This window comes from Myotis daubentonii, chromosome 8 (assembly GCF_963259705.1).
Source record: "Myotis daubentonii chromosome 8, mMyoDau2.1, whole genome shotgun sequence".
NCBI classification, from domain to species: Eukaryota; Metazoa; Chordata; class Mammalia; order Chiroptera; family Vespertilionidae; genus Myotis; species Myotis daubentonii.
The window spans coordinates 55,023,295-55,036,692 of record NC_081847.1 but is presented as its reverse complement, the minus strand read 5'-3'; the positions used below and the strand labels follow the sequence as shown (position 1 = coordinate 55,036,692).

At 59.2% G+C, this 13,398-nt stretch overlaps 1 protein-coding gene across 15 annotated transcripts in view; it reads right to left on the bottom strand.

Moving 5' to 3' along the window:
- The window catches only part of NFATC1 (nuclear factor of activated T cells 1), a 105,731-nt gene that overhangs the window by 73,727 nt on the left and 18,606 nt on the right, over positions 1-13,398 (bottom strand). For 14 of the 15 annotated variants that reach the window (XM_059706420.1, XM_059706416.1, XM_059706419.1 and 11 more), the window contains one exon: positions 5,558-5,717. The exons of the other annotated variant lie outside the window; for it this stretch is intronic. In XM_059706420.1, the coding sequence (XP_059562403.1) occupies positions 5,558-5,717 (160 nt within the window). The remainder of the gene's footprint in view (positions 1-5,557; positions 5,718-13,398) is intronic. 15 annotated transcript variants of the gene reach the window in all.

Sequence of the window (13,398 nt, the reverse complement as noted above, 5' to 3'; positions counted from 1 at the left end):
GAGATGGTGTAAATGGCCAGGACACCAAAGCCTTCCAGCCAGTTTTTAAACTGCACACAAGTCACAGACTCAGTTCCGGCAACAAAGAGGCTCCAAGAGGCCGCACGATGTTCCTTGCAGGAAAAAGAGTTCGTTCCTAGAGTTTCCTAGGTTTGTGTGTGACATTTTTCAACCTTTCTGAAAAGGCAGAAACTAAGTGAGGACCACATTCAGGGAGTTTATCTGCATAAATATTTGAAAAGCCGAAATGCCAGAGACGGTGGCACGCGGGCCTCTGTCCACAGGCGTGGCCACCCCTGGCTGTCTTCCTAAGCACATGCCTGCCTGGCTCCAACTCCTCCCCCCGCACGCGGCTCCATTCCACAGTGAGTGAAGCTTCCCAGGCCTCTCCTCGCCAACCTGCACTCAAAACTGTCTGTCCTCCTTCTCATTCCACAGTGGGCGCGGGCCGTGTAGTGTGCAGACACCCAGACACGCAGCCACCCCTCGATGCAGGGAGGCCCCCCTCCACCCCGCCTCCTCCCGATGGAGACCTCTCTTCTGCCTGCTGGGATGGGCGTCCCGTCTCACTCCAGCCCCCTCCGCCTCCACCCCGGTGTCCCAGGATGGGACGTGGCTTCCACATGGAAGGCCGTGACGGGTTTTGAGAGGAAATGTCCGCCTGGCTCTGTGGCTCGGGCCCCGGCCACGCTGTCGCCACCAGGGCCCAGGCCATCCAATTCCTGTTCCCGGGCTGTCAGCGGGCAGCGAGGGTTCGTTCCGATGCCTGGTGTTTCCTCAGACCCCACTTTCCTGAGCTTTCCCTGAGGCACATGGAAATTTCTAGACACAAAATAAAAGAATGAGAAGCCATAGGTCTCCGGCAGGCGGGATGGCCCTGGGGCACCTGAACCGGACCACGTGCTCGGGACACAGGGGCCTCCGTGGCAGGGTGAGGCCAGGTGGTGCCTCCTCACAAGGCCACTCCCCCCGATGCCACAGCTGCCCGGCTCACACGTGGGCCTGAGGACAACGGCCACGCAGGGCGGGAGGGTGGACCTGGCGGGCGGAGGCCCAGGAGCCCTGAAATGCAAAGCTGGTGCGGTGGGAAGTCATGACAGCTGAGCCCCCGGAGTCGTCGGAGGGCGAGACTGTAATTAACTGCCCAGGATGAGGCTGGCGGGCCACTCCTGTGTGCAGGGTGGACACAGGGGAGCCTTCTGGGAGCCATGCTTGGCCTGGTGCTTGCCATTCCTGAGTCAAGGCAGGGCTGGGACAGCGGCCGGCGCCAGTGCTGGGCCCCGGAGACCTCACAGGGGCTCCCGCACTGGTCTGTAGGCAATGCCGGCCAGATGCCCATTGCCCACAGGCCGGACACCAGTCTGCCATCAGCTGCCCCTCCCCTGGCACCCAGTGCTGTGAGGGACGGCCACCGAGCGGCTGATCAAGGGGCGATTGTGTGCCCGTCTCTGTGCCGACACAGAGCAAAGTGCTGTATCCGGACAAGGGCCCCGTGTTCCCGACGAGAGGTGAGGCCGTGGCCAGCCACTGGTATAACGTGTCCAGCGACGCAGACCCAGGCCCAGGCCGACGGCACTCGGGGCGCCGCAGCCCACAGCGGCTCAGGGACAGTTATGTAACAGCAACTCAGGAGGTGACATCCCCCCACCCGGGGCCCTTCCCTCACACACAGAACAGCCTCTGAACGCAGCAGACAAAGGTGAAAGCCGGGGCTCTGGGTGAAGGTCACGGCCCACCGGCCCTCGCCCCACTCCTCGTTATCGTCACCGGCCTCCTCCTCGCCACTCACAGCCGCTCGGCTTTGCAGGAGGGAGGAGAGAACACGCCAAGTCCTCACGAGCGCCTGACAGCAACAACGAGGCCCCACACGAGGGCGCAATCCTCGGGCACGCGGGCGAGGTAGCCCGGGAAGGAGCCGACCACCTGCCCGGACGCCGTGAAAGAGTAGAGAGAGATGCCCAGCGGCTGAGGCCGACCCATGAAAAATTAATCCGCGCCCAGGCAGGTCAGCAGCGTGTGGCTGCAGGCCGGGCGGGGCGGGTTCGGGCTGGGTTCAGACCTGCATTAAAAGCCACTGCCCGGCCTCCGGCCCCCATGCAGGGCCCTGAGCAGAACTGAAGCTGCTCTGGGTCTCGGACGCCTGGCTCCAAGGTGGGCCTCGGGTTTGCCATGAAATAGTGATTTACTTCGGTGAGAGCGACCTCCCTGGCTTTTGCGAAACCCTGGCTTTCCAGGTTAATAGTGCTGCCTTGGCTGTAGGCTGGATGAAAAGTGGAACGAAGCTGTGGGGAACATACACATGCTGAGGACAGTGGATAACAGGACTCACAGTTTGTCCCAGGAGTCGCGCCCCCCAGGGCCTGAGCCTCACAGCGCTGGGCACTCAGCCACCCCTCCCAGCCCGGGGGGGAGACTTCATAAAACGAAAGCTGTAAGAGCCTGACTCTGGATGCTGATTCTAACCATCGGACAAGAAGCGACTGCGTTCATTCCGTGGTTTCAGCTCCCACATGTCTAGTGCGACAGAAAGGTATCTGCCGTGGTCTATGGGGGCAACACTGAGCCTAATCCCCAAGCGCCCTAATTAACGGGACCCTGGACCCACGCAGAGCACAAGCCACCCTGTCTGAGCCCCAGCCTGAGGGTGAGTCCGGCGAGGTGCACCCGGCCCCCAGCTCTGGATCCGGTTCCTTCCCCGGCCGGACAGGGGTTACATGGTCCCTCATAACTGACCAGCAAACCTAAAACGCTGTTCAGGAATCGACAAAGCCTTCGCTGTGTTTCATGTTTCCATGACTGATGAATTATTCATACACCGGCCTCCTGCGTGATGGGCTAGATGCTATCGAGAAAGTTATTTTGGTGACTTGGTAAACAGAGCTTCACCCTTTGACCCCTCGGTCAGAGAGCAGCGGCCTCCCCGGGTGGCTCCTCGAGCCCCGACGGGAGCAGGGACACAGGACACCCCAGGCGGGCTCTCTGGATGCTCACCCACCACCGGCTCACGTGAGCGGCGCTCTGGGGTCGGGGACACAGGCGGACGACAGAGCGGAAGGACGGAGGAGGCCTGGACGGAGGCCTGGACAGAGGCCGGAGGATGGCAGGAGGCGGGGCTCAGGCAAACAGGACGGAGAAGAGATGAACGCGGGGGCTTGGGAGCGTCTGTGTTCTCGTCTGAAGAAGGTGGTGGCACCAGCTCCAGGCTCCTCAGGGATGTCACTCTCTGGTTTATTAGTAAAAATACCGGGAGAGGCCCAGCCCGCCTCCCTGGAAAGGCATCTTCCCGCCATCCACCCAGGCGACAACCCCTCTGCTTTCCTGTCCCCAAGAAGGTGGCGGAACCGCCCCTTCCCAGAGCCACCGCGGGGCCCAGACCCAGCCTGCTGAACCCACAGAGCCGTGCCGCGTGCTGTGGTCGTGGGGGTGGGGTGGGGGGGCGGAGTGAGCAGCCCCGACTCTCCAGGACGCCTCCTAGGCTGTCGGTGACTGGAGAGTTTAGGAAGCGTCCTGAGTGTGGAAAGTGCCCTGCACACTCCTCGACCCCACCCCACCGGCCGACGCTGTCCCCTCATCCGTCTGGAAAGGAGGTCATCGCCGTCCCGGATGCAGAGCAGGGGGACTGTGGGGACAGCTCCCCCCGTCACTGACTCTGGAGAAACGGCTGCGTCCTCGCTCGGGCACCTGGGCGTCCCCTCCTGCAGAAGCTTTCGGGCTCACTTCCCAGACAAGCTCTCGGCGATGTGGAAGGTCTGACCGCTGGAGGTCCCAGGACAGCGTGTTTGTCCAGCGAGAGCTCCCGGGTTCGCTGGGTGGCTCTCCCGCGATCCGTGGTGACACAGTTCTTATCAGAACAGCGACCGGTCACGTCGGGCTAAGGCCCTGCGATTGTGGCCATTTCTGGAGGAGGCGAGGGTGCGGGTGTGGGTCCTGGTGTCGGAGGACATGCAACATGGTGCCATGCAGGGCAGGGCTGGGGGCATCGAGCCATCACAGCCACGCTGCAAGCTTTCCTTCGTTTGCTTTATAACTGTGTGCAAACTCAGTTTTTATCTGACTTGTGGTCCACCAACCGAAAAAGGACCCCCCCACCCCCCATCCCTTCTTTTTCACGCTTGCCTCACACTTGCACAGACGCAAACTCACGCTGGCACCGTGGGGTCAGAAATCCTCAATGACCAGCTTCTGATGAGGAGACGCTGGCAGACGTCCTGACCCTGGTGTTTGGGCACCGATGGGGGTGGGGCTGTCCCTTCTGTTTAAACACAGAGCCAGCCCCTCCCACTTTGCCGGCCTGTAATTTGAACTAAGTTCTGAGGCTATTTTAAATGTTTAGAGTTCCTCCAAAAGGTGTCAGTGCTCCGAGCTGTCACACTGATGGTGACACCCCGACCGCCCAGGACACTTAAGGGGTGAAGGTGGACACCCTCCACTGGACAGTCCTCAGCCGCCGGTGAGGGAGGCACCACGGGCCGCACCGCATCCCCCGCGTCTCTCGCCGGCATTCACAGGCAGCGGGAGGGCTTTTAGTTCTCGCTGCTTTATCCTCATGCCCCTCCTTGTTTCTCGCGGCTGGAACGTCTCTCCCGTTCAGCCACAACCACGTTCGTCCATGAAAACTGTGGCCAGAAAGGGAGCTAAATGCCTGCAGCCGTGGAGCTCGGCTGGACGTAGGCGTGTCTGACCTTTCTCTGCCCGGAGGCGGCAACTTAAAATGTCACCGGCTGCGCCGAGTCGAGCAGCTAACCAGGCAGGTATTAACCGGTGCCAAGTGCACGGCCACAAGTGCCACCTACCGTCCCGCGGGGCTGAGTGCCGCCCCCAGCGCCTGCCCGATGGTGCTGATTGTCGTGCTGGCCGACGCGTTGGCCTGCGTGCCCTCCTCCCTCCCAAGCTCTTATTTACTTCAGTGAATAAAGCCTAACACGGGCGCCCACTGGCATCATCCCGATAGCGGGCCGGGCGCGGCCGTGGTGGGCACAGACTCGGGGAAACGTTCTTGTCATTGCTGCATGGCCTGGAGCTCTGGGGCGAGGCCCGCCCACCCCCAACGTGATGGTCACACCAGGAGCCTGGCGGGGGAGGGGAGGGGACTTACAGCTTCTTAGGTGATGTGAGACCCCAGGAAACGCCGATGCCTGCCCACAGCCCCTTGGGGCCTGCAGACCCACTCCCTGGGGAGAGCAGGGGGCCAAGGTTAGGGCGGCAGGTGACCCCTGTCCCTGTCACGGTGACCAAGGTGCTCCCCGGACACCAGCTCTAACCCTAAATCCTATTTCCTCCAAAGGGCTGTGAGGGGGGGTGGCACCGGCCCTGCCGGCAGAGCCCCTGCCCCACCGTGACTGCAGCTGACGCACCAGCGGCAGCAAAAAGAGCTGCACGGTGTCCCTCAGCCTCTAAGCGCACGGGGAGAAGCCAGGCCTTCCCCCGGCACACAAAGTATTTCGCTGGACCAGTTTGGAGATGATAGCTTATTTTTAAAGAGAGAAAAGGAAGAGATGCTAGCGGTTGCCACAAAGTTGCCTATGGACCCGAGAAGCCCAGGTGAGCACGCCGTTACCTGCACGCTGGGGTGTCCCCCCGCCGACGCCTTCACGGCCCCCCGGCTGCCCTCCGTCTCGTAGTGGGCTCTGTGGTGAGACTTGGGCTGCACCTCGATCCTCAGCTCGTAGGGCCCCGAGTGCGACGGCAGCTGCCAGTCGAGGGCAGGGAGAGACGGGCTGGAAGAGAACAGCAGAGCGTTAGACCCGCGCACACCGCGCCCCACGGCGCCCCCGCGCCCCGTTGGTGAGGTCACGTCCTGACACAGGCAGCTTATTTGGGGGCACGTGGCCAGGGCCTGGCGGGTCTTCGCAATGAGGCTCCTGAACAAGATGGAAACATTTCCCACGGAGGACCTCGCAACACCTTCCTCCCTCCTGACGGGCCCGTGTGGACGACCGAACCTCCCTAGTGGCTCGGCTCCAGGTCTAACGGGGCGTCTTTCCCAGCCACAGAGGGACGCCTGCTCAGACCCTGTTTCTCCCTCAGCACCACCCCAGTCACCTCTGCAGACATTCCATCCTGTAACTTGACCAAGAGAAGTGGGATAAATACGCGTGAGCGCGAGAATGAGAGAAATGCCAGTCACGGGGCTGGGCACAGGCGCCACCACCACCGAAACGCAGGCTCGCCTGTGAGTGACACGAAACAGCAACCGCGGGAGAGCTCCCTGGCGGGCATTTCCCGGGTGACCTCCCGCGTCACCTGCTCTGTGTCCCGCACACGGCTGGAGGCAAGGAGCCACCCGAGCACCGGACTTCCACACGAGGAACGAAGGGGGGCCCTGGGAGGGGGCGCAGTCGTGACTGCTTACAGTGAGGGCCTCCCCACAGCTCCCAGACTCTGGGCAGACGTCAGTGCCCCGAGACCCCAAGACAGCACCTCTGTCCAGAGTACCAATGTGCTGTTTCTATGTTGTATTTCTGTGTATAAACTGCTGACCTAGGTAACAAGACTACTATCATTTACTATAAATAGAAAAAAAAAGAAATAAAAAGTTAGCTCCATCTGATTCCCAGAAACTTTAAAAAAAAAGAGCATGAGAGACAGTGAGGGGGTGGGAGGAACAGAGGAAAGTTAACTCCTCACTCGTGGGGTAAGGGCAACGTAGCTTCTAGACCAGCGGTTCTCAACCTGTGGGTCGCGACCCCTTTAGGGGTCGAATGACCCTTTCACAGGGGTCACCTGAGACCATCCGAAAACACATATATAATTACATATTGTTTTTGTGATTAATCACTATGCTTTAATTATGTTCATTTGTAACAATGAAAATACATCCTGCATATCAGATATTTACATTACGATTCATAACAGTAGCAAAATTACAGTTATGAAGTAGCAACGAAAATAATTTTATGGTTGGGGTCACCACAGCATGAGGAACTGTTTTAAAGGGTCGCGGCATTAGGAAGGTTGAGAACCGCTGTTCTAGACGCTTTGCACTTGAATGTTATCGAATGAATCTGTGCGAATAATTTGCTCTTGTCTCGCTGAGAGTCAGCCACACACCATGAGCACAATTTAAAGTTAGGATGGTTCACAAAATAAATACTGTATCATGGATGATTACAATTACTGTTTTTGCCTGGAAATGTTCAGCATGAATCTGGCAGCTTCACATAAAGTGCGAGTGTATATCTGATTCAGGAGAAAAGCGCCAGCCGGCAGCTGGACGACGCGGTGACTCGCGGCCACCCCTCTTCCCTCCTCGCAGCCCCGCACCAGCTCTGCCGTCAGGAACGTCAGCCCCAGCCTCGGGCTTTGCTGGCTCAATGCAACAGACATGTCCGTGCTTCCGAGTCACCTTCAGCTTAATTCGATTTTTTAGAAGTCACACATGCCGTGGCTGGTGTTGCTCAGTGGTTGGAGCATCGGCCTGCCTGTCGAAAAGTCTTGGGTTTAAGGGCACGTACCTGGGTTGCAAGTTCAATCCCCGGCTCTCACATCCATGTTTCTCTCCCCCCTACCCCCTCCCCCTCTTCCCCCCGTCCTCCCTTTCTTCCACATACTCTAAAAATCAAAAGAAAAAATATCCTGGGGTGAGGATTAAAAAAATAAATAAATAAACAAATAAATGAAAACAATGAAGGTAGATACTTTCATGCCACCAGCAGGAACTGCTGAAAATCTCTAGATTCTACACGTCCTGATTTCTCAACCCTGCATTTTATTAAAGGCAGCGTGGCCCCAGGCCCTAGCTCCAGGCCCGGCCCATCCCAAAGGCCTGCCCTCTGGGGTCTGCGAAGACACTCCAGAGGGACGGTGACTGTCCGACAGAGAGTCACCTGCGGCAAACAGCGCTCACCACTCTGGGCCTGCTGTGGTCATCTGTCAGGTAAAACCCAATGATTTCATAAACAGTGGGACGTGGTGTGGTGAGCATCATGTGAGGAGCAAATTCAAAAACACAACAGGAGTCATGCACGTGGAGGACACAACGGGGAACGGTCATGGGCGCAGGGCTGGCTAAAGCCGCCTTTAACTTGCAAAGTCTCAAACACATTCCTCCCCAGAGGCACCAGCCGGGCCGGGCCTGGCCTGGCGCAGGGTCCAGGGGAAGGTCCGAGGTCACGGAGGCCGACCCTGCAGAGCCATGGAGGCTGCTCTTCTAGAGAAAGCCTGCTCAGGGCCAGCACCGGGCGGCTTCCACAGAACGACCTCTCTCCTGACTTCTTGCTCAGTTTTCTCCCTTGTAAAATGGGGGTGACAGTCACACCACCTCGCTCAGCTGCTGGGAGATGGGTTAGGTTCTAAGAAAAGCTGGGACACGGCCCGTCCTCTGTACCCTGGTCTCCTCCACGGCAACACACACACACACACACGGTGCCCACGTAGGTCCTGCTGTCAACAGTGTTGTTACAGGGGACACAGCTAAAGGGGACACGGATCTCTGCCACTTTGTGTGAATCTGGAATTCTTGCAAAACAAAAGGTTTTTAAATGCTAACCGTTGGGCCTGTGCATGAGAGTCAGAGCAATGTTCTACTAACATCATCCCTACCTCCCGAGGGCTGGCCAGCTGCCCGGTCCAGGTCCGCCCGTCAGTGCAGACTGCCTGCTGTGGCCATCACGTGGCTGCTATCACTGACACCCTTGGGGGCAGGAGCCAGGTGAAGGGTGGTCCCACGGGCTCGCCCGTCTCAGGCCTGGGTTGGCCTGTCTGCCAGTGAGGAGCCAGCCCTGCCCGCTGGCTGGGGACGCCTCCTGTGATAACGCAGGGAAGCGAGTCATAGCTCCCCGTGTCTGCTGTGCGTGGGTGCGGTCTCCCCAGGTGGAAAAGATGCGGGTGCTCCCGGTTTGAATCACCCTGCTCTCAGGGCTGCTGTGACCACTGTTTCCCATGAGAAAAGAAAAGCCTTTCGTTTTTTATTGAACTTTTGCGTTTCCTTCACATAGAAAAAGTGTGAAGGGTTCTTTTAAACGCTGTTCACAGAGCAAAGCCACCTACACACTGTGATCCAAAATGGGAGAGTCACTCAGGGTTTTCCTCCGTCTGCCTCTACTACCGGGGCCACGCGTTTCCCGGCTGCCCCGCTGCCCACCCCCTCGGCTGCATCTGAGAAGTCGGCCGTGGGGACCCACGGGGAGGGCTTCTTCCCACCGGCCCTGCCGCCCGCCCGCCCGGGAGCTGGCCTGTCTGCAGCGCGAGGGTTTCATGAGCAGCCAGGTGCACAGCAGCACCCGCGGGAGGCCCTGCTCATGGAGCCCCCGGGGCGCACAGGACACCCTTCTCTGTGCAGACCCATCGCCGACTCCCACGGTCTCCGCAGGTGCAGCTCAGCATCCCCGCTCCCTGCGACGGTCCTGCGTCTCCACCCGCACCGGGGACCTGGAAGCTCAGCGCCCCCCGACCCGTGGGAACAAATACTGAGACCTGCCGGTGTACCCCAGAACTCAGAACCCAGGTGGCCTGGGGACAGTTCACTGCTGACGATGGTGCTTCAGGCTCTCGAGCCGTCCCACCTCCTCTCGGGCCCCTGGAGGAGCCCCACCTCCCACCCCCTTGAGATCCCAGGACTGAGTGGGAGCGCGGACACAAGCCAGACCTTCAAACCGAGCCTCTCGATTTAAAATTGAAAACCACCTTCAGGCCGTTTCGTCAGTGACCAGGGAGAGAGACACAGGCCTGTCCCCCGAGGGCACGCACCGTGTGGCCAAACATGAAGCCAGAATCCCAGCAATCCCCCAGATTCAGCAGCAGTTTGAGAAAAACACAGGGAACACGGGACAGATGAGTAGCCAGGTGGCACGTGGCAACCCGAAGGGTCTGGGGAAGCGTCAGGCCTCATCCCGGCTGAACGCGGGGAGCAAAGCGTAAAGGCACCCTGTGAGTCAGCAGCGGTGAAGGGGGGGGCCGGGCAGGAGCCCGCGGCTCGCTCGACGACGCCAAGGGGTTACTTTTAAGTTACTTGTTAGTACCTAATATGATAGCTACGGGACCATAATTCTAAAAACGAGTCCCGTCTTTTATCTCACACTGAATATTTAGAGAAAAGGCCAAATGACGTCAGGGCACACTAGCCGGTGGGAGCTGAGACCGGCCGACCCCGAGTCAGTTGCCACGCGTCTGTAACAACCACGAGCTCAACATCCTCCGTAAGACGAGTGAACGGCCCTACGCACGGGAGAAGGACGTGTGCTGAGTGATCCCTGCGCGACTCGGTCCTTCATCTCCACCACCTCCGGGCAGAGGACTTCAGGACCTGTTGTCTCTTCGCTAATCCACACTCCGGAGAACTCTGCAGTGGAGGGTATTCCTTGGGTAACCCCAATAACAAACTGTTTCAAGACCCAGCCTCCCCGGGCCCTCACCAGCCGTGCGGGTCTGAGCTAGAGGCACCCGCCTGGACACACCTGCACCCCCGGGTCTGAGACTCATGGTCACGTCGGTCACCCCACCCGCTGAGCTAAGTGAGAGTCTCAGATCGCCCCTGTGGGTGAGAGGGTTTCCTTCCGTGGTAGGAACCCAGAGGGGAGGCAGTTTCAACCGTTTGGGTAAAACCCTCTCTGTTTTCAGTTTTCTAAGAGTTAAAGCCCACACGTCCCACCACGGAGGAAACCGGAGAGCCTTTTCATGAGGCCGACACGGCTAACGTCGCTGAAGCCACACACTCGACGTGGCAGGACGCAAACCCACCCCAGGGGAGAGCCAGAGCGTGAGGGAGACGTGTCAAACCTTCGAGGTGTCCTCAGGCCGGCGGCTGCTCTCTCTCTCTCTCTCTCTCTCTCTCTCTCTCTCTCTCGTTTAAAAAAAGTGATCAGCACAGTTCAGGGGCCAGTGAGGCAGGGTCTCTGGGTCCCCAAAGGCACCCGTGGGCAGAGATGCACCGAACCACCCAGCTCAGCCGCCCCCTCTGACTCACAAAGCCAGGCTCTTCCCACCGAATCACCTGGGACGTTCCCTACAACTGGGGGTGAGGTGGCTCTCAGAGGCAGAATCTGGGGACACTAACTGCTCGCCTGCTGGGCTCCTGCCCTGCGACAGGAGAGCTCTGACTCACGCTGGCTCCTCCTCGCGGGTGTCCTCTGACCGCGGACCATACGTTCCGCACGCAGAGCCCTGAGCTCCGGGGAAACGGCATCGGCACAGGTGCCCACCCCACACCTCATACTCACCCGTGGAACGTGACTTTCGGGGGGAAGTGGGCATCTCTGTGCTGCGCAGGGCCTCCCAGGGTACGACCACCCGCGTGTCACCCGGTGCCTGAGAAGCAACCTCAGATTCTGGAGAGCCGTGAGGTCTGCAGGCGCCTGGGCAGCCAGGAGAGAACTGAGCTGTCCACCCCACAGTCCTTCAACCGTGCATCCGGAAAGATCAAGGAGCCACACACACTGACCCCCAGGATGCTGCCTGGCCGCTGCCTGGCCACTGCCTGACCCCGAGTGTGCGACCGTCCCCCTCTGCACAGACCAGAGCCTGCTCCTCACCGGCTGGTGGGGCCGGGTCCACAGAGGTAAGCTTGTAGGTGTCACGACTTAGAGACGCCCGACACCTGCATCCTCGTGGCGCTTAGCTGACGCAGCCGTGTTGGCCCTTCTCCGTTCTCTGCATGGTGCCCTCACCACGGACGTGGGTCTGTCCCACCCCCCACCCCCCACACGGAGGTCATATCAGAGCACAGAGCAGCCTGGACTCACAGGAAATCTCATCGCTTTCTTTACTGAAAGCCAACTTGCACCTGGGTCAGCCCAGCTTCCAGAAGGCATTTTAGAGGCACTGATAAAACAGCAAACCGCACTGTGACGTAGAAAACACTTCGGCCGTGGCTGGCGTGACTCAGTGGTTAGAGCGTCGGCCTGCACAACGAGGGTCGCAGGTTCTATTCCCAGTCACGGGCAGGTCTCTGGGGTGCAGGTTTGATCCCGGCCCCAGTCAGGGTGGGTGTGGGAGGCAACCAATCGAAGTGACATATCAATGTTTCTCTCCCCCCCCCCCCCCGCCACTCCCTCTCAAAATCAGCAGAAAAAATATCCCATGGTGAGGAATAGCAAACAACAACAACAAAACCGCTTTGGCTCAGGAACCCAAGAACACCGGCAAACAAGTCCCATCAATTACACGGAAGGTCTAGTTTTAACGGGAGACAACCGCCGTCTCCCGATTAAATTTTAATCTCCCAGGCAGGGCGCTATCTGGTTTCCCCAGGCCGCTGGCGCACGTCGGCCGCAGGGCTCGCTGCAGGCTCGACGGTGAAGGGCCCTCCCCACCACTTTGCTCGGAGGAAAAGGGGGGCGCAGAACCCGCTCTGCTTTGCCTGTGGTCAGTGACACACGTCCTCACTGGACACCTCCTTCCCACCTCTGGGCAGGGTGGGAAATGTCAAAACCGGACACCGGAGGCGCCCAGGTCGGGGACGTGAGGCCCAAGCGCAGCCTCCGCCCGGCACGCACTCAGGAACACGAGCAGGGCAGCCCAGGTGCTGGCCAGTCGCACGGCTGTGACTCCTCTGGCATTTGGATTATTCTCTGATATTAGGCAACATTTCAGATCTCAACAGCTCGACTTAAAAATCTGAGTGTCAAGCCACAAAGATCCGAATTATTTTATGCCGTCCAGGATGCAGAAGGACCGCAGTTCCTCTTTCTCCTCATAATGGACACTCACAGAATCCCCTCAGCAGGGAAACCTGGGCCCACATCCCGCACACACACCTGGGGAGGGCTGTGCTGGTGAAGCAAGCCCCGCCCCCGGCCCTCCCTCGGCCGCTCACTCACAGTCCCAGGTGTGACCATCAGGCAAGCTCTCCGATTGGCAGTCAGGACGGCAACACCTGGTGTTGGACCTGTTCAGAGCCGCCAGGTAGAAAGCTGTGAGCTGCCTAAATGCTACAGAGCAGGCGCAGAGAGTTGTGGCTTAGCTCTCCGCCCTCCAACCTGACCCGGGCCCGTGCACAAGTGGACATCATCATCTCCCATGCCCCCAACAACAGCACACAGTCCCCCGGTTCCTGCCCGTCCTATACCAAGTTCATCCTCTAACAGCGGTTCTCAACCTGTGGGTTGCGACCCCTTTGGCGGTCGAACAACCCTTTCACAGGGGTCACCTAAGACCATCCTGCATATCAGATATTTACATTACGATTCATAACAGTAGCAACATTACAGTTATGAAGTAGCAACGAAAATCATTTTATGGTTGGGTCACAACATGAGGAACTGTATTTAAAGGGCCAGAAGGTTGAGAACCACTGCTCTAGAAAGGGCTGTGGCCGGGGTGAGTCTCTGGGCCTCGTGGGGACATCCGTCTCTGGGGTCCCACCCACCCCAGAGGATGCCCCTGGGAGATGGAAACCCAGCCGGGTCTCTGGATGCAGGGACCCAGTGAGGGGCAGCTCTGAGCCCGGTGACCACAGGCTTC